The sequence below is a fragment of the Adiantum capillus-veneris genome, chromosome 30 (assembly GCF_014529385.1).
Source record: "Adiantum capillus-veneris isolate H3 chromosome 30, ASM1452938v2, whole genome shotgun sequence".
Classification (NCBI taxonomy): domain Eukaryota; kingdom Viridiplantae; phylum Streptophyta; class Polypodiopsida; order Polypodiales; family Pteridaceae; genus Adiantum; species Adiantum capillus-veneris.
In genome coordinates, this window is record NC_140960.1 from 66,393,791 (window position 1) to 66,418,912 (window position 25,122).

The 25,122-nt window shown below is 44.8% G+C and overlaps 1 protein-coding gene across 2 annotated transcripts in view; it reads left to right on the forward strand.

The window, feature by feature from the left end:
- HAF01 (HAC13 protein (HAC13)) overlaps window positions 1–25,122 on the forward strand; it is a 180,134-nt gene that overhangs the window by 33,166 nt on the left and 121,846 nt on the right. The window contains exons 3-9 of one of the 2 annotated variants that reach the window (XM_086507642.1): window positions 18,106–18,165; window positions 18,253–18,292; window positions 18,414–18,853; window positions 19,086–19,248; window positions 21,324–22,356; window positions 22,548–22,753; window positions 22,868–23,105. In XM_086507642.1, coding sequence (XP_086363768.1) covers window positions 18,106–18,165; window positions 18,253–18,292; window positions 18,414–18,853; window positions 19,086–19,248; window positions 21,324–22,356; window positions 22,548–22,753; window positions 22,868–23,105 — 2,180 coding nt within the window. The remainder of the gene's footprint in view (window positions 1–18,105; window positions 18,166–18,252; window positions 18,293–18,413; window positions 18,854–19,085; window positions 19,249–21,323; window positions 22,357–22,547; window positions 22,754–22,867; window positions 23,106–25,122) is intronic. The other variant, XM_086507643.1, reaches the window with a different exon arrangement.

The window sequence follows — 25,122 nt, forward strand, 5'->3', positions numbered from 1 at the left end:
TCACTTATTATTTTTAAGTGACTTTCCAACAAAAGTAGGTAGGGCAATTTTGCTAAGTTTGTATATAAGCAAACCCAAGTTAGCACTAAATGGCAGAAGAGGCAGCAGGAGCACATGCTCAACAGGCACCTTCTCAGCAGGACCCCAAGGACTTCTAGTGTTTTTGCTCCACAGCAACTTGGCTAGCGTTTTTGGACAAGACCACCACAGATCGGCCAACGTTTTGCATTTGCAGAGCCATGGCGACAAGACCACAACAGATCAGCCTAGCGTTTTTGCATCTGCAGAATCCCGGCGACAGAAACACTAGAATTCAGCCCTAGCGTTTTTGGTTGCAGATCAGCCCCGGCGTTTTGCACCATCATCGCGACGGAAACTCCAGAACCATCAGCGTTTTCAGTTTTCAGCAGTTAGACTTCGCAGATCACGTCCCGAACCTCGCAGATCTCACCTTCCCGCATGAGTTCCCCGCCGCATGGTCAGTTTCCGCAAGGTTCAGTTTCAGCCCGGAAAACGCAGATTTCAGTATCTGCGTTTTCGTCGCGTCGTCGTCGCATCGTCGTCATCGACATCGTCACCGACATAGAGTCAGAATTCAGCAGATAAAAGATTAGCAGATTTCAGCCCATAGCGTTTTGGACAGCAGTAGAAAGATTGCAGATTTCAGCCCTTAGGTCGACTTCGTCATCACCGTCGTCATCGTCGACATAGCCTAGACTTGCATCAGTCTCATGCATACCATTTGTACCAGATTGTGCAATCAATAGTAGACCACTCTCGCCGACGAGAGTGGGGCATTCGGAGGAGGGTTTTACAACATCTCTGGTGTCGTATCTCTCTTCTCTCTCTATCTCTCAGTCTCATACACTTGCACGCATAGCGTCCATTCACTTTGTTTGTGACATAGCATTCTCTCATTAAGAATGGAAGGCTCTCCCTTCCAAAAGAACTAAAAGGAACCTTGAGCACAGTTCGGAGCACTCATCTTGAGCAAAGCGCAAACATTCATTCCGCTGCACCTAACATTGGTATCAGAGCTTTGGCAGTGTTCTGTATCACTCAAGGAAAGAACCACAAGAATCACAAGAATTTTTTTTGCTTGTTGCGGTCGCACGAACCCAAGTTTGCTTAAGCGTGTCGATTCCTAATCGTGTTTTGTTGAAGAGTGACAGGAATCCCAAGAAAGAAGGGCTTGTCCAGCCTCCCCTTGTGTCTCTTTTCACTCATTGAGAGCGGACTGTGCACTTAGCGGCCGGCCAATCGAAGTGAGGTGGGAAAAAGCAACCTTGGTGTGAGCGCAAGGCCGCCAAGGGGTGCGCCCGCAAAAAGGAGTAGAACTCGGGTGAAGAGAAGATCCTTCTGAAACGCGGTTTGCAAGCGAAAGAAAACCTCAAGAACCTCAAGACCCTCAAGAACCTCAAGAACTCAAGACCCGCAAGAACCCAAGTTCCTCGTGAACTTAAGAACCCAGGACCACAAGAACCTCGACTTCAGAATGGTCATCACTCGAAGCGGAATGGATACTTCGCTTGGAGGTGATGAGCATGAGAGAGGCGAAGAAGAATTTTCCCCACCAGGAGGTTTTTCCGACCCTCCCCCTTCACCATCTACGACAAAGATTGCACTAACTCCTATGAAGGAGTTGAAGCAGTTATTTATGGAAAGACAATTAGAACGCGAAGAAAGAGAAGCAGAAAGAGAAGCAGAAAGAAAGGCCTACGAAGAACGAAGGGCAGCCATAGAGCGTGAGCACGAGCAAGCGCGCTTGGAAGCCAAAGAAATACAAGCCAAATTTGATCGCGAGAACAAAGCCCTCAAAGAAAAGAGCGACCAACACATGAAAGAATTGTTGCGACTCTATTCTCAAGTTCAGGCACAGATGCAAGAGATTTGGGGAAAGGAGACTCTCTCAGTCTCTTCGTCTCCAACGCATGATTCACAGGATTTGCATGATTGTGTGAAGCATGATGATGATTTGATTGACAAGGATTTGCATGATGATTTGAATGACAATGATAAGCATGATGATTTGGATGCCAATGATTTGCATAATGATTGGATGATAATGATGAGCATGATGATTTGCATGATCAAGATGTGATATCTCACAAGCATGATGATTTGCATGAAGATGATGTGATTGTTCACAAGGATGATGTGTTAGTTGATGCTTTTTCTAGCGAAGCTAACCTCGTTGTAGAATCGATCAGTCATGAAGAACCGACCTTGGCTTTCAAGTCGAGGTCCAAAGAACCCCCACAGGACGATTTGATCATTCAGGAAGAACCGATCTTGGCTCTCGAGCCTAGGGCTCAAGAACATAGTTACCCGGAACGCGGAACGGGAATGGCAACGGGATCCCCGCGGAACGGGGGAACGGCTAGGGGTCCGGAACGGGAACGTCGCGGAACGGGAGGTATAAAAAACACCCAAATAGTGCAATTTTTAGCTCCTTGTGTTTAAATACAAGGAGTATTAGAGTGCTTTGACTCTAATACTCACAAAAAACTCGTTTTGAAGACCATTCAACCTTGCTATGACTAGATGATGAGAGAGAGAGAGAGAGAGAGAGAGAGAGAGAGAGAGAGAGAGATGGAGAGGGAGAGATTTGAGAGAGTGGGAGGGAGAGGAAGAGAGCTTGAAGGCTTGAAGCCTTGAGCCTTGAGAGAGTGAGTCTTGAGAGGGAGAGATCTTGAGAGTGAGAGGGAGAGAGCTTGAGCCTTGAGGATTAGCTTGTGAAGAGAAAGGGGGAGGGGGGTGCATTTTATGAGTCCTTGAGGCCTCGCACACTTTCAAAAGAAGCCCAAACATTTACTTCAATTTTTTCAAATTTTGCCAAATTTGTTTGTAGCTGTTGGCCGTTCCAGGGGCATTCCGGAACGGTCCGGGGGCGTTTCGGAACGTTCCGGAACGGCCGTTCCGGTTTGCATTGGCCACCCGAAACGTCAGACATTCCGGGACGTTTCGGAACGTTCGGGAAGGGAACTGCCCCCCGGAACGCCGGAACGGGGGCTAGGGGGCGTTCCCCGGTAACTATGCTCAAGAACCCTCACAGGAAGTATTATGTGTTCGCATGATTCATACGCATGCATTGTTCGAATGTTTCATTCGTGATCGTTTCCTGTATTTTAGTTAGCATCTTTATGTGATCCCTTTTCCTAGGCATGACATATTGTATGTTGAGCACGTTTCTCTCATGGATGAGCACGAATGTATGCGGATTTTTCATGAAAAGCGGAAAAGTATGTATGTAAGGAAGTCACATTCCATGTCTTTTCCTTGGCATTACACAGTTTCCGAACGATCACATAAAAGTATGAGCACCAAGCGTGGGCATTTCCATTGTGTTTTGCCACAGTTGATTGCTCTAGATCATACGAGAAAGATTCGATCTCATTGTTTGCGTGTATGTGGTGAACGGTTTGGCACTCCGTCTATTTGTTCATCCACATTGCATGCACAGTCTTTAAGAAAGACAAGGTTTTTCCCCTTCACTTTACATCGAATAGGTATGTTCATGGTTTTGTGTTGGAAATGGTTTCAGGAATTTTCAGCCATGGAGATTCTTGAAGAAGAAAGAAGCATGACTCTAGACGAAGTTAACGCATTGAAGGAGCCACAGAAGACTTTGTGTCGCTTTCGGCGCGGCCCAAAGAAGCAAGTGTTGTAGACCTTAATGAAGTTCAAGTACCGCACGATCCACACATAGAGTGGGCCGGTGAAGAGTGCATTTAGCCTATTTTCCCTATTTTTGGTATTTTTCACTTATTATTTTTAAGTGACTTTCCAACAAAAGTAGGTAGGGCAATTTTGCTAAGTTTGTATATAAGCAAACCCAAGTTAGCACTAAATGGCAGAAGAGGCAGCAGGAGCACATGCTCAACAGACACCTTCTCAGCAGGACCCCAAGGACTTCTAGCGTTTTTGCTCCACAGCAACTTGGCTAGCGTTTTTGAACAAGACCACCGCAGATCTGCCAGCGTTTTGCATTTGCAGAGCAATGGCGACAAGACCACAACAAATCAGCCTAGCGTTTTTGCATCTGCAGAATCCCGGCGACAGAAACACCAGAATTCAGCCCTAGCGTTTTTGGTTGCAGATCAGCCCCGGCGTTTTGCACCATCATCGCGACGGAACTCCAGAAGCATCAGCGTTTTCAGTTTTCAGCAGTTAGACTTCGCAGATCACGTCCCGAACCTCACAGATCTCACCTTCCCGCAGGAGTTCCCCGCCGCATGGTCAGTTTCCGCAAGGTTTACAGTTTCAGCCCGGAAAACGCAGATTTCAGCATCTGCGTTTTCAGCGCGTCGTCGTCGCATCGTCGTCATCGACATCGTCACCGACATAGAGTCAGAATTCAGCAGATAAAAGATTAGCAGATTTCAGCCCATAGCATTTTTGGACAGCAGTAGAAAGATTGCAGATTTCAGCCCTTAGGTTGACTTCTTCATCACCGTCGTCATCGTCGACATAGCCTAGACTTGCATCAGTCTCATGCATACCATTTGTACCAGATTGTGCAATCAATAGTAGACCACTCTCGCCGACGAGAGTGGGGCCTTCGGAGGAGGGTTTTACAACGTCTTTGGTGTCGTATCTCTCTTCTCTCTCTATCTCTCAGTCTCATACACTTGCACGTACAATGTCCATTCACTTTGTTTGTGATCATAGCATTCTCTCATTAAGAACGGAAGGCTCTCCCTGCCATAAGAACTAAAAGGAACCTTGAGCACAGTTCGGAGCACTCATCTTGAGCAAAGCGCAAACATTCATTCCGCTGCACCTAACACCCTGTATCAGCGGAGTACATCAGTTTGCTACACTGCTCATGAGGACACTTTACCATGAAGATTTCTTGGCGGTTGTGACACCCCTGACTGTTGCTACACTCGCGGAGTTCGTCGGAGTATTGTCTTTTAATGGGCATCACAGCAAACATCTTCATCATTTGCCTCACATCTTCGGTTTCACGCGGTTTATTCAGCATCAGGTGCTAAGAGGGGGTGTTAGATTTACACCCCTTTGCTGCTTCACACAGGTCTAGGCCATACTTGTGCGGCTAGTATGTCTCCGGGCTGGCCACCCATAGTCTAGGTTGTACCTGGTCCGGCCGCCCACTTTGTTTGGGCGCCCTCATATACTTCCATGTATCATTTTTCGTGGGGGATCTTTTCCGGGCTTTGCCTACCTCCCCTTGGGCACCTATTTATGGGGCCAGGGGTAATATTCACTTCCATCACTATCTTGGTCATTGTGTATTGGGTCTTCTACTCATGGTAGCCATGGGGGGCTGATCGCCCCCTCTTCACCATATCTTGTGTTTGTAGTCTAGTCTATTTGGCTTTCCTTCTTCATACATGATGATTACGGTGCGGACATCTTGGTCTGAACACACCTGTTCTCAGAGGCCCTACATAGGGCAGACTGTTGAGTCTGACTTTCCCCTTATCTTGGATTACCCTACCTATTGACAGGACACCATCTGGTGGTGGTCTGTGCGGTCTATCGTGGACTGTTGCAGCTTACAGTAGCTTCTACAGTGCAGACTGTTTAGTCTGGCTTTCCTTGTTTCGGAGGACGTTTACGGCGGAGATTACTACATCTGGCCTTCCTGGAGCCACATGGCCACAGTGGGTTGCAGGTTCATGCAATTGATTGGCTTCCGGTCAGGTCATGATTGTTCTTGGGCTTCCCATTTTCTCCATACGACAAGGAGTTGTTTTCACACTCAGTTCGGGACCTTCACGCAATATCTTCACCCTGTATCGGCGGAGTACATCAGTTTGCTACACTGCTCGTGAGGACAGTTTACCATGAAGATTTCTTGGCGGTTGTGACACTCCAGATTGCTGCTACACTCACGGAGTTCGCCGGAGTATTGTCTTTTAATGGGCATCGCAGCAAACATCTTCATCATTTGCCTCACATCTTCCGCTTCACGCGGTTTATTCAGTATCAGGTGCTAAGAGGGGGTGTTAGATTTACACCACTTTGCTGCTTCACACAGGTCTAGGCCATACTTGTGCGGCTAGTATGTCTCTGGGCTGGCCACCCATAGTCTTAGTTGTACCTTGTCCAGCCGTCCACTTTGTTTGGGCACCCTCATATACTTCCATGTATCATTTTTCGTGGGGGATTTTTTCCAGGCTTTGCCTACCTTCCCTTGGGCACCTATTTATGGGGCCAGGGGGTATATTCACTTCCATCACTATTTGGTCATTGTGTATTGGGTCTTCTACTCATGGTAGCCATGGGGGGCTGATCGCCCCCTCTTCACCATATCTTGCGTTTGTGGTCTAGTCTCTCTCTCTCTCTCTCTCTCTCTCTCTCATGCTTCCGCACACGCTCACTCTCACAATTAGTCCTCATTAGCATCAATATCTCAACAGTTAGACATTGTATCAGTATTGTGCAAGAGAAAGAAAGTACTTGCTTTGGTAACAAAGCAAGGGGGTCCTTGAGGGTTTGGGACCCAACATTCGGTGTCGTCTCTCTCTCTCTCTCTCTCTCTCTCTCTCTCTCTCAACAGGTCTTGAGTTCAACTCTTCGTCGGCTAGATCTTTAAGGTCTCTTGGGATAGTTTCCTACGACGTTAAAACTCTCTTCTCGGGTGTGTGTGGGTGTGTGCGTGCGCGCGCTAATAAAAAGAGGAAAATGGTATAACCTTTCTTATCACCCAAGTGTGGTAGATTGGTTATGCCATTCCCCTCTTGAATAATAGGTCTTGAGTTCAACTCTTCGTCGGCTAGATTTTTAAGGTCTCTTGGGAAAGTTTCCTACGACGTTAAAACTCTCTTCTTCTCGGGTGCGTGTGTGGGTGTGTGTGTGTGTTTGTGCGCGCGCGCTAATAAAAAGAGGAAAATGGTATAACCTTTCTATCACCCAAGTGTGGTAGGTTGGTTATGCCATTTCCCTCTTGAATAACAGGTCTTGAGTTCAACTCTTCGTTGGCTAGATATTTAAGGTCTCTTGGGATAGTTTCCTACGACGTTAAAACTCTCTTCTCTTCTTCTTCTTCTTCTTCTCTCTCTCTCTCTCTCTCTCTCTCTCTCTCTCTCTCTCTCTCTCTTTCTTGCAGTTCAGTTTTCTCTCACAAGTGAAGTAAAGTAACCGTTGTGTTTGTGCGGAGTACTGGATCCGAGCTAAATTCTGAAACACTTCTGTTGCACCCGACAAAGGGCTCACTCTTCCGCATTCTATCTGCGGGAGATGCAGAGCAAAGCCGCCAATGTTGTATCTCGTTGAAGCAATATAAAGAAATACCAAAAAGGGGCGCGACAATTTGGGGCCAGTACACTCTGGGGATGGAATTACGCCACTCCGTGTCGTGTGGAGTCTCTCTCTTTAAGTTTAGATGTTTTGAAGTGCTTAAAAGTCTGTCCACTCTGTTCTTTTTAGTTGTGTTAGTCCCTGGCCGGATCCATCCTGCATACATGACATGACGTAAGCCAAACTCACACGTAGACACACGTAGCATAGTAACAGGGAATGGCCGTTTTCAGGTCTCCGTTCCCTGTTCCCATTCCAAGTTCCCGTTCCGAATCCCCGTTCCGTGTTTCAAACGTGAGTACTCGTAACAGGGAATGGCATTTTGTTCTGTGTTCCCGTTTCGCGTTCCCGTTTCGGTTTCCCGTTCCTGGTAACTATGACACGTAGTAAGTGGGCATTAGGCTCACCTCCCAGCCTTAGAGCCAATATGTGCTCACCCATCAACCTTGGAGCGTGCAGGCAACGGGCTAGTCTCTTCCACAAGGGTCGATGTCCCATACCACCTAGCCCACACCTATATTGGTGTGCGAGTAGAGTTGCCAAGGGCCTAGAGTCTCAACTGTGGTGATAACAGAAGATGTCTCTCAAATGAGAGTCAAGTCCTATTTATAGGACTTCATAACTGAAGGGCGAGATTCACACTGGCCAGACATACTGCAGGTGCCCATTCTGATGTTTGGGCATGTAACGCTTCCCCCCTTATTTTACTTGTTGTCCTCAACAATAACCTCAATTATAAAATCGGGAAAACGATTTCTTAACGATCTAACTGACTCCCAAGTGGCTTGGGATTCATTTAAATATTTGGGGTACGAAGACTTGCGAGACTTGTTGACCCTTTGATCCAAAACCAATTCGGGTTTAAGTGGAGGGTACGAAGACTTGCGAGACTTGTTGACCCTTTGATCCAGAACCAATTCGGGTTTAAGTGGAATATAACGGGCGGTATCTTGCAAGTCTAGGACTTCCTCTGGAGTAATTACTAAGTCATCCTGCCCCAACTGTTCTTTTAGATGGCTTACGGGGAGCACGGGATGAACAACAATGCCTTGAGGCAAGTCCAACTTGTAAGAAGCTCCACTTATCTTCTTTATGATCTAAAACGGACCACACTAGCGAGAAGATAATTTCGAGCATATACACTTTCGGATCATTTCAAAATCCTTTGGTATACTAGGTACACCCACATGCCGTCCTGGAGTTCACAAGGTTGTTGATGCTAATTAGGGTAAAAAGTGGCCCGATCTTGTGCAGTCTTTATGCTCTCTTTTTCGACGTGGAGCATTTCTAGCATGTCGCCCAAGAAATCGGCTACTGATCGTATTTTGACCCCCTTGAATCTGGTATCGATTGGTGGTTTCGGCTCATAACCGTACATAAGCATAAACATGCGAAGTACTTTGTATTGTTATAAGCAAAGTCTATCTACAGGAGATAGCGTTCCCAATCAGATTGACGTCGGGAGATGTATGCTCGTAGCATGTCCTCCATAGTTTGATATGTGTGTTTGATCTGTCCGTCAGTTTCAAGATGATCTCAGAACGACAAGCACAAACGAGTCTTCAAATTCTGGAAAACCGTTTGCCAGAAATTCCTATAAATGAATCACAATCATTGACAATCTCGTTTGGCAACCATATACTTTGTATAAATGTTCCACAAAGAGCTGAGCTTTGGCATCGTTGCCATGGTTGGTTCGGAGTAATCCAACTGCAAAATCCATAGAAATGCTTGTCCATTTGCTATCGAGAATTGCAAAGGATGTAATAACCAAGCATATCCTCATCGATGGGCGCACACTCTTTGCCTTGCTTGAAAAATAATCCATTACGAATGGAATGCTTCTCCGCTACCTTTATCTTTGTAGCTAGCCCAAGCGCGTCTGGAGTGCCATAGCTTTCCGGGTTATGTATTCCTTCACTTTGTCATGCCCCCCTTTCGCGTGTAAGAGCATAGCTTGCATGCCCATGCACGAGAACCTCCCGCCGCCGACAAGGTGCCCTCCGAGGTCACTTCATCCTATCACGACCTTCCTTTGCCTTTTGAGTGTTGCCTACATGAACGGAGGGGGTTGTACGAGAAGAAGAGGCCATGGAGTGATGGATGATGAAGACAAAAGAGAGTCGCGATAGAGAGCTTGAGAGAGGCTTCACTTCTTGAGAAGTTGAGAGTCGAGTCCAAGGGAGAGAGAGTGTGAGCCTTAAAGCCTTGAAAGTTGAGAGCAAGAGAGAGCTTGAGAGCCTTGAAGGCTTGAGACTTGAGCGCTTGAGAGCAAGAGAGAGCCTGAGAGCCTTGAAGGCTTGAGGCTTGAGAGCTTGAGCAATGAGTAGACCGTAGCGCCGAGGGGAGGTTGAAGCTTGAGAGCAAGAGAGAGAGCCTTGAGAAGTTGAGAACTTGAGAGCAAGAGACTCGAGTGAGCTTGAGGGGAAAGGGTGAGGGGGTGGCTAGTTATATAGGTGAGCCTATGAGGCGTTTTTACTGCTTGTTCAAAAATAGCTGTTTATGACCTTATTTTTCAAAAATGCCCGTTTCTGTCCGTTGCAAGCCGTTCTGGCCATTCCGGACCCGTTCCGGCCACCCGTTCCTGTTTCGAGCTTTCTGTCGGAACGTGTTGCCGTTCCAGGGCGTTCCATCTATTTCCAGCCGGTCGGAATGCCGTTCCGGCGTTCCGGGCATGAAATTGTTCGTTCCCCGGTAACTCTGGCGCCAAGTTTTGGGGCCAATACTCTCTGGGGTGGAATTCCGCCACTCCGTGTCGCGTGTCGTCTCTTTCTTTAAGTTCAATTGTTATTGAAGTGCTAAAAAGTTGTTTAGTCTGTTCTTTTCTATTGGCACGTGGTGCCTAGTGGTATCAGAGCATGAGGCATGTGCTTTTCTAAAAGCATACCGGTCCTACAAAAGAGCAAACAGAGCTATTGGAATTTTATTTGAGGTATCTTTGGCCTCCGACCCCGGACTTATTAGCCACTCCACCCTTACTTCATCGCGCATCGGGCACGCTCCCGTCTTCATCGCTCTGTCTTACAGGGCATAAGCCATAAAGAATCCAATACATAGAATTCATGGATTTAGTAGAATATTTGCTCAACGAGCTTCACGACATTCTTTCGCGGCATCCTTAGCAGAATCTTCTGATGCTGCAAAGTTTTCAACAATTTTTGAGCTACATGTTACCCCCTCTGATGCCCCAGGTGGTACCTCCTCCTTCGGCATCAGAAAGTACGAGAGCGTCCAACCGGCAACCTTCTCAGCTGGCTGTTCCGATCGGGGGAGTCTTCAGGAATATGGTGCAGGCATCTGACCCTGATCCAATGCAACCGCCTTTGCCACCACCATTGCCACCACCTCCACCACCGCCGCCTCCAGGCTACAATGGTTGGAGCCCATATGGATACCCTTATTATCCATACCCGGGATATGCGCCTAACCAACCCAAAGATTTCAAAGATGGCGGCACGACTATCAAACTTTTATCTTTTTCCGGGGTGAAAGATCGCAAGAAAGCATTGCAGTTCCTACAGCAATTCGACAACATCTATGCTTTGGGGAACTATACAGAAGAATCCAAGATTTCTCGAGCAGCGGGATTTCTTAAAGATAATGCTATGCAATGATGGACTGCAATCGCGACACAACCGCATGCTCCAAGGACCTGGCAAGCTTTCAAGACAGTTTTTGCACGTAGTTACATGACTTCGATCTTTGAAGTCCGGATTTTGGCAGTGGGGCAACTTGAAAATGCTTGCTACCGAAACCATTGACGACTATAACCAAAGGTTTCTCGACGTGTACCTTCCAATGTCCTTCTTTAAGTTCCTTGGAGGATTAGTGCGAGCGCTACACCATTGGACTACCATCACCATTGCAGGAATATTGTCTCTCGAAGCAAGGCTCTACCATGCAAGAGCTTATGGACCATGCCGCGATCGGCTACAAGCTCATGAAGGGAAAGTTGGAGTTTACCACAGAAGAACCTTTGGCCACTAACCAAAACTCTCGACAACAACGAACAAATGCTCGGGAATCCTGTGAAACCCAACCTCAACGGCCTCGTCTGACACAACGTCAACGAGACGCCTCTTTACAAGAAGGCCGATGCTTCGAATGTTTCCAAACAAGGCATACGTTCAATACCTATCCTGAGCGAGCCTCGACGTCCTTAGTGCAACTTTCTACTCCCACATCAGAGAGATTCCCGGGGCCACCTCCGGCCAAGAAGGCTAGACCTGCTATTGGACTAGTACCCGATATTTATGGTATATACCTCGAGAGTTTTAATGAATTATGTAGAGCTTATAGAAAAGTCAACGGCTTGAAAGCCCTTATTTTCTTTGACCCCGGAGCTATGGAGAACTTCATCCATCCAGAATTCTTGAAGCAGATGCACTTTGATTATGATGCAGAGGGTGGAGAAGTTGAAGCTGAGCTAGCCACGGGGCAAACTCAGAAAGTGGTACCGCTCATTGGCGCACTTCCAGTGACTATACAAGATTATCATGGAAAAGCCGATTTCCACATTATGAAGTTGGGCAATTGGATGTTCTCTTGGGCATGCCCAGGCACGGCAAGAATGATGCAACTATCCAGGTCTGGAACCGAACCATCACCGTGATGCAGAAGGGCAAGCCAGTTGTCCTCAAAGTTTGGTTGTCCGAATAAAGCCCTGAATGACCTCTCTAGTTGTTTTCTAGTTAGATACTTTTGAACATTGTTTGAAATGGATGCTATCTGTTTTAAACCCGTCTTGGTACCGATTTGAATTGTTTGACTTTGGTTTTAAATACTGGTTTCAATGATTGGTGATTTTACTCCCGGGTGGAGAAGTGAGAAATACTCGTTTGGTATTGTTTAAACCTCGGAACGATGGAGACCGATGCCCGGGGAGCGTTCCGTTGTATGCTAGAAAACCTCTGAACAACGCAGGCCGATGCCTGGCGAGAGTTTGGTTGTATGCTTGAACCTCCAAGCGACGCAGACTGCGGTCTGGGGAGCGTTTGGTTGTACAGTCCTCTGAGCTCATGGCCCGGACCTTTTTAGGTTATTTGCGGGGGGAGTGACGAGGTAGTCGTTGAGTAGCTTCATACCGTAGATCGTTTGTCTCAGCGGAGTGCTCAACGGCGCTGTTTGTTGTGTCTTGTAACATGCATATGTGAGCATTTGTGTTGCATTGTGATGTGCCAACCACTGAATATTCCTAATTGGATGAGATTGCCTGGGTATGTAATTTTAGTGCATCAAGACACCCGTGGAAGATCAGTACGGTCTGGGTGTGATGGCTAATTTTACTACGCCGGAATATCAAGAGTTCCGATCTAGACGAAAGGAGAAGCTAACTCCTTGATCAAAAGAGTCGAAAGGAGAAGCTAACTCCTTTGATCAAAAGAGCCGAAAGGTGAAGCTAACTCCTTAACAAAAAGAGCAAACGGCTTGTCCCTCGGAAATTTTTAAGCTAACTTGAGTTGTTTTGCAGATATGTTGTACTTGCGGACATTTACTCTCTTTCAAGAAGGGGAGATGTCACAAATTGCTGACATGTCAAAGCCCTAAAGAATGGAGCCAACTTACAGATGCTGGCTGAGGGGCCTAAACTCTAGGAAGAACAAGTAACAGAAGAAGAAGTCCTACTAACTTATGGGGACCCCGTCCTATGGGGCCCCAAGTAACATAAAGGATTAAAATAAAGCAGGACCCACACACACATAGAAAAAGGTTGGCGGAGCAGCTGATGGCGTGGCAGCTATACGGAAATTTCAAAAATTGCAATGACATGATGATGTGGCAGACTGTACGGATTTTGCGTTTTGCGTTGACTCCTGTACGGAATTCCGCGATTTATGCTAGCGCTTTTTGGCATTGCTTTTGGACCAGAAGCTTTTGAGTTTGAAGGCTTTTCATGTAAACTGCTTTTCATAGGCGAGGGGCCTTTAAATATGTGCTAAGGGCTCATTCTTTGGCATGCTTCCTGGAGAAGGTGCAGAGTCTGGAGTACCGGCTTGTACTGTGTTAATGCAGTATAAAGAAATACCGAAAGGGGTGCCAAGGTTTGGGGCCAATACTCTCTGGGGTGGAATTCCGCCACTCCGTATCGCGTGTCGTCTCTCTCTTTGAGTTCAGTTGTTATTGAAGTGCTAAAAATCAGTTCAATCTATTCTTTTCTATTGGCACGTGGTGCTCGTCTTGTGACAATCTCTCTGGGCACGGAACTACGCCGGGCCGTGTCGACCAAATTAAACTGTGATTTTAAAGTTGTGAAGTATTTTAAGTGATTCTATATACTGTCGCGACAGAATCTAGACTTTGGGTGCCCCAAGCTTGTTACAGTGGTATCAAAGCATGAGGCGTTTGCTTTTCTCAAAGCATATCGGTCCTGCTAAAGAGCAGACAGATCACTTGGCACAATTTCGGAAATTGTTATTGAAGAATCTTCGTGTCCCGACCCCGGACTTACTAGCAACTCCCACCCTTACTTCATCGCGCATCGGGTGCGCTGTCATCTTCATCGCTCTGTCTTAGAAGGCATAAAACCATTAAGAATCCTAGTTGCACATGGGTTCTCGTGAAGAATCTGATGGAGATAACACCTCTCAATGGGAAGGCAAAGAAAAGTTGAAATCCGGCGCGGGAACTGAAGAAAGAATGAAGATTTGGGCAAGTTTTTTTGTAAAGTTTGCTATAGTAGAATACAAGCGTCCACTGTAGGTTGACATGGGTGTGACAAGATTGATGAAGTACTCCATAGACCCGAGATTTGCGAAACACCTTAGGATTACCGGATTGATGAGATTTACTCGAGATAGCGTGAGCCCATTGATTCCTCTCTCAGGACGAGACGAAAGCTTAAAGGATAGATGAGTGCAGAAAAGCGGAAGCTTTACTCGTAGGAAGAGCTGGAACAGAACTGTTGACCAGAAGATGAACCCGATACTGGGAAGGACACTGAAAGAGATACTGATGTATTGACAATGTGGTTGTTTGTGACAGATAACCAGAAAAAGCCTAAAGGAGCAAGAAACTTACATCTGTATGGATTCGGAAGCATAGAGCTGGATATCTACTCTTTTGCAACGTGGTGAGCCATCTCCTTGCCTCTTTTGCAGGTGAAATCAAGGATGAGATGGTGAGATCGAGAGCGATGACAGCTCAGGAATGAATCGGATATCCTTTGATTCGAGATAAGAATGATGAATTTGAATGAATGATGACGTATGTTGAATGATTCTAGTGCGTCAAGATTCCCATATGAATGAGATGACTAGATGCTGTGGTGAGTGTATCAAGAGTTCTACGTGATGAGACGGCTACACAGGGATCTAGGTGCATAAAGACGGATGAGATGACTAGATGATTGAAACACTGTGCTCAACATGAACTAAGTGTGTGGATGAAGAACTTTGAAATAGGAATTTTTGAAGATGATTATTGATTTATGAGATTAATGTTTTTTGGAAGAACTTGCTAGTTGTATGCAGATAACAGGTAAAATCGATGATGATGAATGCAATGGGGAGCAATGACCGCTTCAGAATGAATCCGATAAGTATCATGAATTTTGAATGAAACTAATATAGAAGAACCTTCTACCTGTGAACAGACAATAACTCTGTTCAGTATGAACTTAGTGATGGATTGGGATCCCCAGAAAGGATTTCTCGCACACGACAATGCTTGAGGCGACAGATTTCTTGCACACGACAGTGCTTGAGGCGCGAATGACTACTTGCACACGACAGTGCTTGAGTTGGAAATCTCTATACACATGATCGCAATATGGGATTAGTTAACCCGACATCAATGAGGTCCATAATAGATGTAGATGTGGTTACTAAATTCGTTTGGTCTGAGATTTGGAATGAATGTTTCTGTGATTGATTGTCATGTGATGTCTTGTGATGTTTTGTGTAGAGATGTGACTGTTGTCTTTGTAAAACTGCTAGATGTGTCGTGTCTAGTGCGTCGGTACTTAGAGTCGGTGTCTATTGAATTGGTTTATGGCCTCTGTCTGTTTTGCAGGCGTAATCGAGGGCGATTACAATTCTTTCAAGAGGGGGTATGTCACAAAGTGATGATGTGGCAGAACCACCCCGACTGATGACGTGGCATGACAACCCGGGCGGGAAAGATGACCTGGCAGAACTGAATGGATGCGATGGCGTGGCAGCAGTACGGATTTCCGGATTCTGCGCTGACATGCTGACGTGGTAGACTGTACGGACAGTCCCGGATTTTGCGCTTACAGATTGTACGGAATTTCGTAATTTGCGCTGATTGCTTTTGGCAGATTTTGGGAACCTGTTGCTTTTGGAACTTTTGCTTTTAAGTTTAAAACTTTTGGGAGCAAGTTGTTTTTGGAGTTTAACTGCTTTTGGGCATCCCTTGTAAGAATAAAAGAGCCCTAAGGGCCTCACTCTTCAGAGCATCTGGATGCAGAGTCTGAGAGTGGAGGACCCTGCGGGAGTTGTACTTTGCTCAAAGATTAATATAAAAGAAATACCAAAAGGGGCGCCAATCTCTCCGGGCACGGAACTACGCCGGGTCGTGTCGACCAAATTGAATTGTGATTTTAAAGTTGTGAAGTATTTTAAGTGATTCTCTCTCATGTCGCGACAGAATCTGGACTTGGGGTGTCCAAGTTTGGTACATCTACCTCATGTATGGACGGACACAGAGCCCTTATTTCCTAATCTACTCTTGGGAGACACAAAAGCCTGGTACCACCCTACATGAATCTGAACTCTAATAAGGTGTCTATCCAAGTACCCTGGAAGAGACTCGAACTTCCATCCCTTTCTTGAGCACTTGTAGTATTTATAGCACGATCAATGTTCTCTGTTGTCAGAAGGGGGCTTTTTTTCTACTCTCAGGCTTGCTTTATGGCCTCAGAGTTATTGGGTAGTCTTCCGCCATATTTAACTTAATTCAAGAATCAATTGGTTCTTCATATCTTGAGCATAGGTTTGATCCCATGACAACCTCATCAACGTCAGTGTACAAGTGTTCAATTGTAATTTGCGGTGTAGATATGTAGTTTGCGGATCCTCCTCAAGGGAGTGTTCAAAATGATCCTCAGACTCGTTCTTAGTAAAGGGGTTGTTGGTGGAATCATGTTCCCATTGGAATCTTCCCCTTGCAAAACTGTATCAGGAACCTGTTGCTGTTCTTGCTTAGAGTCTGAAGAAGAATCAACGGAAAGCTTTGATACCACTATAACCAGGTTGACACTGGCAAGGCGGTAAATCCTTAGCAACACACACGGACAAAATAGAAATTGAACAATTGAACTTCCAAATTCAAAGGAGTCGAGACATGGAGCGGTAGAGTTCGGCTTCAAGACGCAGTGGCCCCAAAGTTTGGCGCCTCTTTCGGTACTTCTTTCTATATTGATGAATACAGAGTACAATTGCTGTGGAGTCACTCTGCTTTTGTGTAGCCATACATTGGTATGACCAGAGTAGCTCGCAAGGCCTCCTTTTATAGGCTTTTACAACCCCTAAAAAAGGGCTTTAGTGAAAAGCAAGAGGGCTGAAAAGCAAAACTCCTAAAAGTGCTTTACAGTCTGCCTTGTCGCATCGCGGTGCAAATCAGGGAGAATTCTGTACTGTACAGAAATTTGCCATGTCAACATATGTGTCCGCCCTCCACTTAATGGCCTGCCACATCATCACATTTGTGACACGAGGGATATGGCAGTGGGTAGCGTGCAGCAGAGCCCACACGTTATTCCTCTTTAGGTTCACATGAAGTGCACTCTACTTTGTAATATGTGCTCATCTCACGCACACAACTTGTACTAGACCCTGTCTAATTTTTTCGATTTAATGCTTCTTTTAGTGCTAGGCTTCATTATGGCCGAGTCTGCCCTTGATCTCTGGAGTCATGACAGAAACTCGGTACGTTGAACTTTGTGTTTATGTATGCTCATGTGTGTGTGCGTGTGGTGTGTGTTGTGTTTGGGAGCATATGTTAGTACCTAGTTCTACACCCACTATTGGGCACTGACGACGTTAGTGGGGATGTCGTGGTATTTAGTCAATACTATGCATGATGGAGCTGATGGTTATATTCTCTTGTGGGTGACTACCATGGGTCTATACCTTGCACTTTCCTTTAAGGGTGAATCTGGGCTTATCCTGGATTCATCTAGGTATATTTTTTCGCTTGCAGCTCCAGGGATGCTGAGCAGCCATCCTGCTGGAAACGAGTCCCCATCAGCCACTGCCATTGGGGCAGAATATCTTTACCGACTTCTTTTTTGTCTCATGGCTGAGTGCGGTTAGTGGTGCTTCATCGACTCCGACAAAGACACATTATTGAGGGCCTTCATATTGGAGAGATGTTACTTTGGGTAGAGTAGTAGCTCTCACCTGAGCGACATGACCACATCCATCTAGGAGGAGACTCGAAGCTCACATTGGAGACAGGCGATCATTTAGCGGCATTAGAGACGGATGCCATGACATCTCAATCACACAGACCTTCATCTTCCCATGAGGAAGGCAGTTCATAGAGAGGATATTTTAGTGATACCTTGTTATGGATGTAGTTTTTATATAGGTAGCTCATTTCAACCTTTAGCTTTAGGTTATTTGTCTGTTTCTCACAGATGAGAGATTTCCTTCTTTATATATACTGGTTTGGTCTCATAGGCCACATTGGTCTATTAGAGATGTTTATATGCTTTCTTTCTTTCTCTCCCTTTGTGCTTCTACACTTTGTACCACCCATATGTGCAGGTACATGCATGCAATTATGCAAGTCACAACTATTTAGATGTATGTTGGATGTGTTTTCCTCTGGTTAAAACGAAACTTGTTATCTTAGAGGTTTTGTTATTGACAGGGTAAGGAGCATTTGTCTGCATTGAGCGTTTCCTGCAAAGACTCGTTAATTAATATTGAGGTGAGTTAATCTGGTACTGGCAAATAGTTCATGCAGTTTGTTTAAATTATGGTGTTTTTGTTGTCTCATATTTTATGTTGCTGGCAGAAGTCTGATGCACCTGCAAATTTTGGTAAAGAGAGAGAAGGTAAAGCTTAAGAAAGTAATTTTTTTTCAAGAAACAGATTTATTTTTGCATAGCATAAGTGACTCTTTAGATAGTAACAAGCAAGAGGTGTGCAAAATCAAAATGTTTTTCAATTGTGCAGACTATAGCAGGAAAGCTGATAATGCAGTTGACTTTGAAGATGAACAAGAAGTCGTCGACGTAGGACCAGAGGCTGGAGCAGTGTCTCATGATGAGCAGGCAATTGCTCAAGATGAAAAATTTTATGCTCGAGCTGCCTTGGCAGGACCTTTGTCTCGCCCCGAAGAGGAAGACTATGATGAAGATGATGACTATGACAAAGAGGAAGACACCAAAGAAGACAATGCAGGCAAAGAGGATTTCTATGAGGGTCAAATGGGTAATCCACAGCAAGACGCTTTACAAGGGTTTAAGGAAAAAGTCATAGCATCAAATGAAGCAGGCGTCTATGACAGGGATCTATCCCCTGAGGCACCAGCGTATGTTCGTGCCAGTGTTGAACATGGCAGTAATTTCTTGGAATTGCACCGAGAGGAATTTACCGCTCTTCCTCTGACGAAGGTAAGGTTGACCTTTTTCAGATGGTTGCTTCTATTTCTTCTTGTGGTGTATGGAAGAGTTAAGCATACGTTATGAATGAATCAGTATTTTTTTGCAGCAGAGTGCTGTTTAATTAGTTTTGACATTGAATCATTGTTCTTCTTGTGAGATGGGTATGTTTTTTAAGTTCATAGAAAAAGAATTTCAAATCAGTTTCTTTTCTGATTAACCCATGCATTATATGTCTCTGAAGGTTATAGATGCTCAGCGAGTTTCATCAAAACTTGAATTGCCTGTGCTATATGAGGAAGATGGGCATGCTGTGCTTTGGTTTTCTGAGCTCTTTGGCCAGCATGAGCTTCCTGTGCTTCACAGGAAAGACAAAAAGCAGCAAAAGTCCCGGATAGATTTGAAAGGTGAGGTCTTTGAAACTTAATTAGTGGCTGGCAAATGGTCTTGGTATGAGTTCCACGCATGCAGGAAATTGACATCTTTTTTTTGGCTTTTTTTGACCTTCGATTCTTGCATAAATCAAGTACTACCCTAAGTATATTTTGATCAATTGAGTGCCTGTGGGTATAGATGTATATTGATTGCTTTATTTATCTTTACCTCTATAAGTGTGAATACTATCAACCTTGCAACCTTGCATGGATGCTCAGATATTTCTATGTCTTGGCACACACCCTTGATTGAATACAATTGCTTAAGGAGTAGAGACATTCATATAATCGAGATGGAGCACTTCTACATTCAGAGTTCTTTGCAATGTCCAACATGGGATGCCTACATGGAACACTCACATTAAGCCTACATAGCCGTGCCTCTCTGTAGTATTATTACAAGTTTTGTTTGTTCTTTCTCCATTAAGAAGAAAAAATACATATCAAGCTTTTCATACTGTAGAGATGGAGAAAAACAGTATCTGGAGAAAAATTGATTATACATTTTTTCTTGGTCGTGTTTCATTTTCAGCTTGTGGTGACCTTTTAGGCCTCTTTGGTCTTTGTAAGTATGAAGGTGCAAGGTCATGAACAAGTTGTTAATTTTCATCAGCTGCTGTGTGAGTCTTACTGAATAAAGTCGAGAGCACTTGATGCATGGTTGTAATCGAGGTAAATGATGATTTTACCACTACCATGTAATCAAGTGAAAATGCTTATAGGATTCCGTAGATGTGGGAAGCCCTAGAAGAATGGGTCCCTTACCCGTCTCACCCTCAGTCTCTAGGTGACTCGAGAAGATGACTGGAAAACAACCAATAAGGTGGCTTGTATTATTGGTGGAATCGGGATGGAAGCTAATTCCCCCCGTGGTTAGTGAGGTCAGCCTTGTAAAGAATGAGGAAGATCTGGTTTCTCATTGTTTGTGCTGATGTGAAATTTCTTTGACCTTAAAGAGCTAGATGCACTAAATTTCTCGAAGAATGAGATGGTGAGACTCTTGATTAAGTAGTGTAATCGGTTTTTGGGTAGTGTATCAATGGATGTAAGCCTTTCTTAAAATTTGCAGCTAATTTGTTAGCAGAAGGGGGTGTTTTTTGATTCAGGGGTGAGTTTAATGTGGTTAGTGATCACACAGTGAAGAGTACGATGTCCTAGTACTCACTCATTACTATGCAAGATGGAGTTGATGGTGATGGAGTCCAGGGAGGAATTTGCTGGACTCATTTAGGTATATGTTCAAGGCATATTCACAGACATGTGGTCCACGGATTTCAAATGTGAAGCTTTTCTCTGAGCTGCAACTAGTTCGCATCATGGAAATATTTCTTATTTATAGTGACATGTATGCCCTATACTATGTTGTGTTGTAGAAACTCTTTTGGTCTCATGCTTTTGGTTAGTGCTAGGCTTCAATATAGCTGATTCTGCCCTCCCATCTTTGTAGTCGTGATAGAAATTTCAGTTCCCAAATTTTTTGTTGATGTATGCTTTTGGGGGGGGGGCGGGGGGGCGGCCTTTGTTAAAAACCAGTGTCATTCCGTTGAGCAGCAAATTATTAAAGTACCTGAAGGAGAGATTCACTTGTAGTGATGTAGAACTTCAAACATGATAAGGAACCTTTGAACTAGGTTGAGAAGTCGCAACCTCTCAATGAGAGTGACTATAACCTTTTGGCTACTTCCTCATTAAGGATGATGTTTGGATGTGTCTTGCACACATTAAGTCCTAACCACAGGGCTTTGTTGTGGGTAGGAGGACAAGTCTTAGACACATGTAAGATTGTGAAGTGATCGAGAAAATGATATTTATGTAAGTGATTTGAGTAAATGTAAATTTTCTTCTATAGAAAAACTCCATGTCTGCTGTTGTGTTACTTCAGCCATGAAAACAGCAGCTTGATATTCTTAGGTTTCTTGAGGCTCAACCATGAAATTTATATACAGGCGTTTTTACAAGCTCAAAACATGAAGTCTTCGCCTTTTGGTTTGACTTACAATAATAGTGCTTTTTGTTGCTGACTTTCAAATTCCCTTTTATCTTTGCAGATGTACAATCTCAGCAGCAGGAAGAAGATGATTTTTCTCTGCTTGCAACTGGCTCGGCAAGGAAGGGTAGTTGGGAGGAGATTCAAGAAGTTTCTGCTGATTATGTTGGGCGAGAAGAGGATTTTAGCAGCAAGGATTTGTCGTCTGATGACCTCCTGCATGGCAGTGATATTATCTACAATACACAGCCCAACCAAGGAGGCTGGCATCCCTTGATTGAAAGGATAGATGTCCCATCACCTACCCTGCAACCTATTCATCAGGAGGATTGGGAGGCAGCCATCCTCTGGGATGATGAATTCTGTACACAAGTAAGAGAAGATCCGGTTGACTGTGCTCATCAATGGTCCGGATCTATTGACGAAATGGATGTAGACACGAGGGAAGATGACGCAGTGTGCATAAGAATGGGTGACGAGCCCTCGCGGGATAACACAGAAGACATGGCATTTAACAGAGAGTGGCATACTTGTAGGCCTGTTTCTCTGGAGTGTTTCAACCCAAAACCACGTGCTGATTGTGATACTAAGCACCCCCAGCTATTGAGGTTAAACACTCTGCCTGCTCTGAGGGAAGTGGACAATGCGCAAAAATTCTCTGAAAAATTGGAAAGGCTTAATTTGCAGAGCTCAGAGCTTATGTTTGGAAGCTGGCAAGAACATATCATATGGGATCGTGATAATACATTGAGTAGAAAGCCTTTTTCTTCCAATGTGATCTTGAATTTACAGGACAGCAATATGATGTTTGAAGTAATAGAAGGAAAAAGTAACAACCATCTAAAAGCGCATGCTGCGGCTATGATTCTCACACCTCACATGCGAAACAGCAACATAAGTGATAATAAAGATGCTCTTCAAATTGGTCTCTCCTCCCTTGCAAGGTTCAACATTTCGAATGACAAATTTTATATGAACAAAAAAAATCCCCAGCAACAGAAGTCAAGCTTAAAGAAACGAAGTGTGCATGGAATAAAAGTTCTGCATTCTATTCCTGCAACGAAATTGCAGACTATGAAGCCAAAGCTGGCCAAGTAGGTTCTGATTTCTTCACTTCATGCAAAATATCAAATCTTAGAAAAAATAAATAAAGATTGTTTGAAAGGTTTCATTTTTCTAAAATTTTTTGCAGGATACTAGTGTTGTAGGATATTTGAAGGGTAATGGAGATGAATATATTAACTCTGATCTGTGGCTGAGAGTTATGAACTTCTGTGATATGCAGCAAAGATCTTGCAAATTTCCACCGGCCAAAAGCAATCTGGTATCCTCATCACAATGAGGTTGCAGCAAAGGAACAAGGAAAACTCTCAGTATCGGGGCCTATGAAAGTGATCCTTAAGACCATGGGAGGGAAAGGGAGTAAACTAAATGTAGACGCATCAGAATCTCTGGAATCAGTGAAAGCAAAGTTGTTAAAGAAGTTTCGAGGTAAGGTCTGTGATACTAGTGTGAATGATTAATCACAAATGCCGTTAATAGTATAAAGTTAGACGTTTTTTTTTTTTGAATTTTCTACATTTTGACTTCAAGTTACTTTTTCAGACTTGAGAACATCTGAAAGAGCAAAAATATTTTACTGTGGGAAAGAACTCGAAGTCAGTAAGAGCCTTGCACAGCAAGAGGTGAAGCCTAATTCTGTGCTCCACCTTGTACGGACCAAAGTCCATCCATGGCCAAAAGCTCAACGATTGCCAGGTGAAAATAAGCCAACTCGTCCACCAGGAGCTTTCAAGAAGAAGTCGGATTTATCTGTTAAGGATGGCCATGTCTTTGTTGCAGAGTAAGCTCCAAGCTTTAGATTTCTGCTGACTCTTCTCTAATAAATTATGTGCATGGGGCAGGGAGGGGGGAAACAAATTCTTATCAAGGTGGCATTTGAGATATCTTAAGGTTGCCTTTTGGAATCATTGAAATTTTAAAGAAGTCAATCTTAAGAATAGAAGCATGCAATTGTAAAGCGTGATATTAGCTGGACCATGGTCCATGCATTGCCCCTACTTGTAGATGGGCACAATGCTCACCATTTGAAGAAGGCAGGATGCCTCCTTAAACAATATATATTGCTGAACTTACCTTCTCATGTGAACATCTATTTATATTGGTGAACATATATTTCCAGCAGGGAGCTGGAGTCTCTCTTGTACTCATAGGACGTACTGGCTCCACCTTAAAAGAAATCACTATCTTCTACAGATTCCACCCAAGAACGCCCCCCCCCCCCCCCCCCCCCCCCCCTTTCTACTGCACCTCCCTGCCGGCTTGCATCTTGCCCCCGTTGCGTTTGTCACCTCTTGCCTGCGCCCAGCTGCTCGTCCCCTCCTGCTCGCTAGTCCCTCGGCACAAAGAGATATCGCCATTGCAGCAGCAGAAACGCAGTTGCTGGGACTGCAGCGCGCGCGCGCACACAGACAGACAGAGAGAAATGAAATGAAATGAAATGTTATATTAACGTCTACAAAAGGCCAAAGTGACCTATGAGACCAGAAAGTTACAATGTGGTGGATCTGATACAAAGTCAGAGTCAGAGTAACAAGATGACAACGATGACAAAAATGAAATGACAAATGTCACAATAAAATACTAAACTACTTGGTGTGAACAGCGGCTAGCTGGGATAGCTAGATCACAAGAGATCCGAGAGAGAGAGAGAGAGAGAGAGAGAGAGAGAGAGAGAGAGAGAGAGAGAGAGAGAGAGAGAGAGAGAGAGAGAGAGAGAGAGAGAGAGAGAGATGAAATGAAATGTTATATTAACGTCTTCAAAAGGCCATAGTGACCTATGAGACCAGCAAGTTACAAGGTGGTGGATCTGATACAAAGTCAGAGTAACGAAAATAACCTAACAACAGTACAAAACAAAGATATATACTATGGGATCCTAGGTTGGTCGATGTGAGCTAAGCAGAAGACTAAGCAAAAATGGGCGGTTTATCACAAAAAATCTAGCATCGGTCGTTGGCGAATCTCATCAATTTCCTCCATGGTTAGTGATCTGACCGGGCGTCGTGCATGGCTGGCCAGCGTGCTCCGAATCTTTTGACGTAGCCTCCGTCGGTGCTGTGTAGTCCTTCGCAGTCGTGGGTGCCTGGATTTCCCCAGTTCAGTCGCTCGGTCGATCAATGTGCCGCTGGTGTGAGACGAGGGGGAGCTCTGCTGTGGGAGTGGCTCTTGCGGCTGTCCTGTGTTTGCTCTGAAGAAGTCTGTGATCCGTCTTTGAGACTGGCTAGCCTTGCCATCATCAGGCTCTCTCTGTGTTTGCGCAGCTCGAGCAAGAACAAACCTAGGCATCTCTGGTCTTCGTATCCCATTACTATTGCGAGTGGTCCAAAACCCTCTCTGAACAAGCAATGGGAGCGGCCTTGTATCTCGTAGTAGATAGGGCAGGGCATGTACGCACCCCGGAGGGACTTTCTACACCGGTTCACTCCACTATTGGGGTGAAGCAAGGCTGTCCGCTCTCTCCTACTCTTTTCGGTATGTATGTGGATGAGGTTTCTGACTACATTGACAGTGATGGGGATAACGATGCACAGCTGGCAGGTACATGGATTCCACTTCTGTTATATGCCGATGATATTGTGTTGATCTCCGAATCCCCAAAGGGAATGCAACGTCAATTGGATACTCTGCATACGTTTGCCCACGAAAGTGGTTTGTCTGTTAACCTTGGTAAAACCAAGGTTATGGTGTTTAATACCACCCCACAGTGGATCAGGAGGTCAGCACCTACATTCACATACGGCCGGGAGACTGTGGAGTACACAGACGCTTACACTTACCTTGGAGTGGTTTTCAGCGGA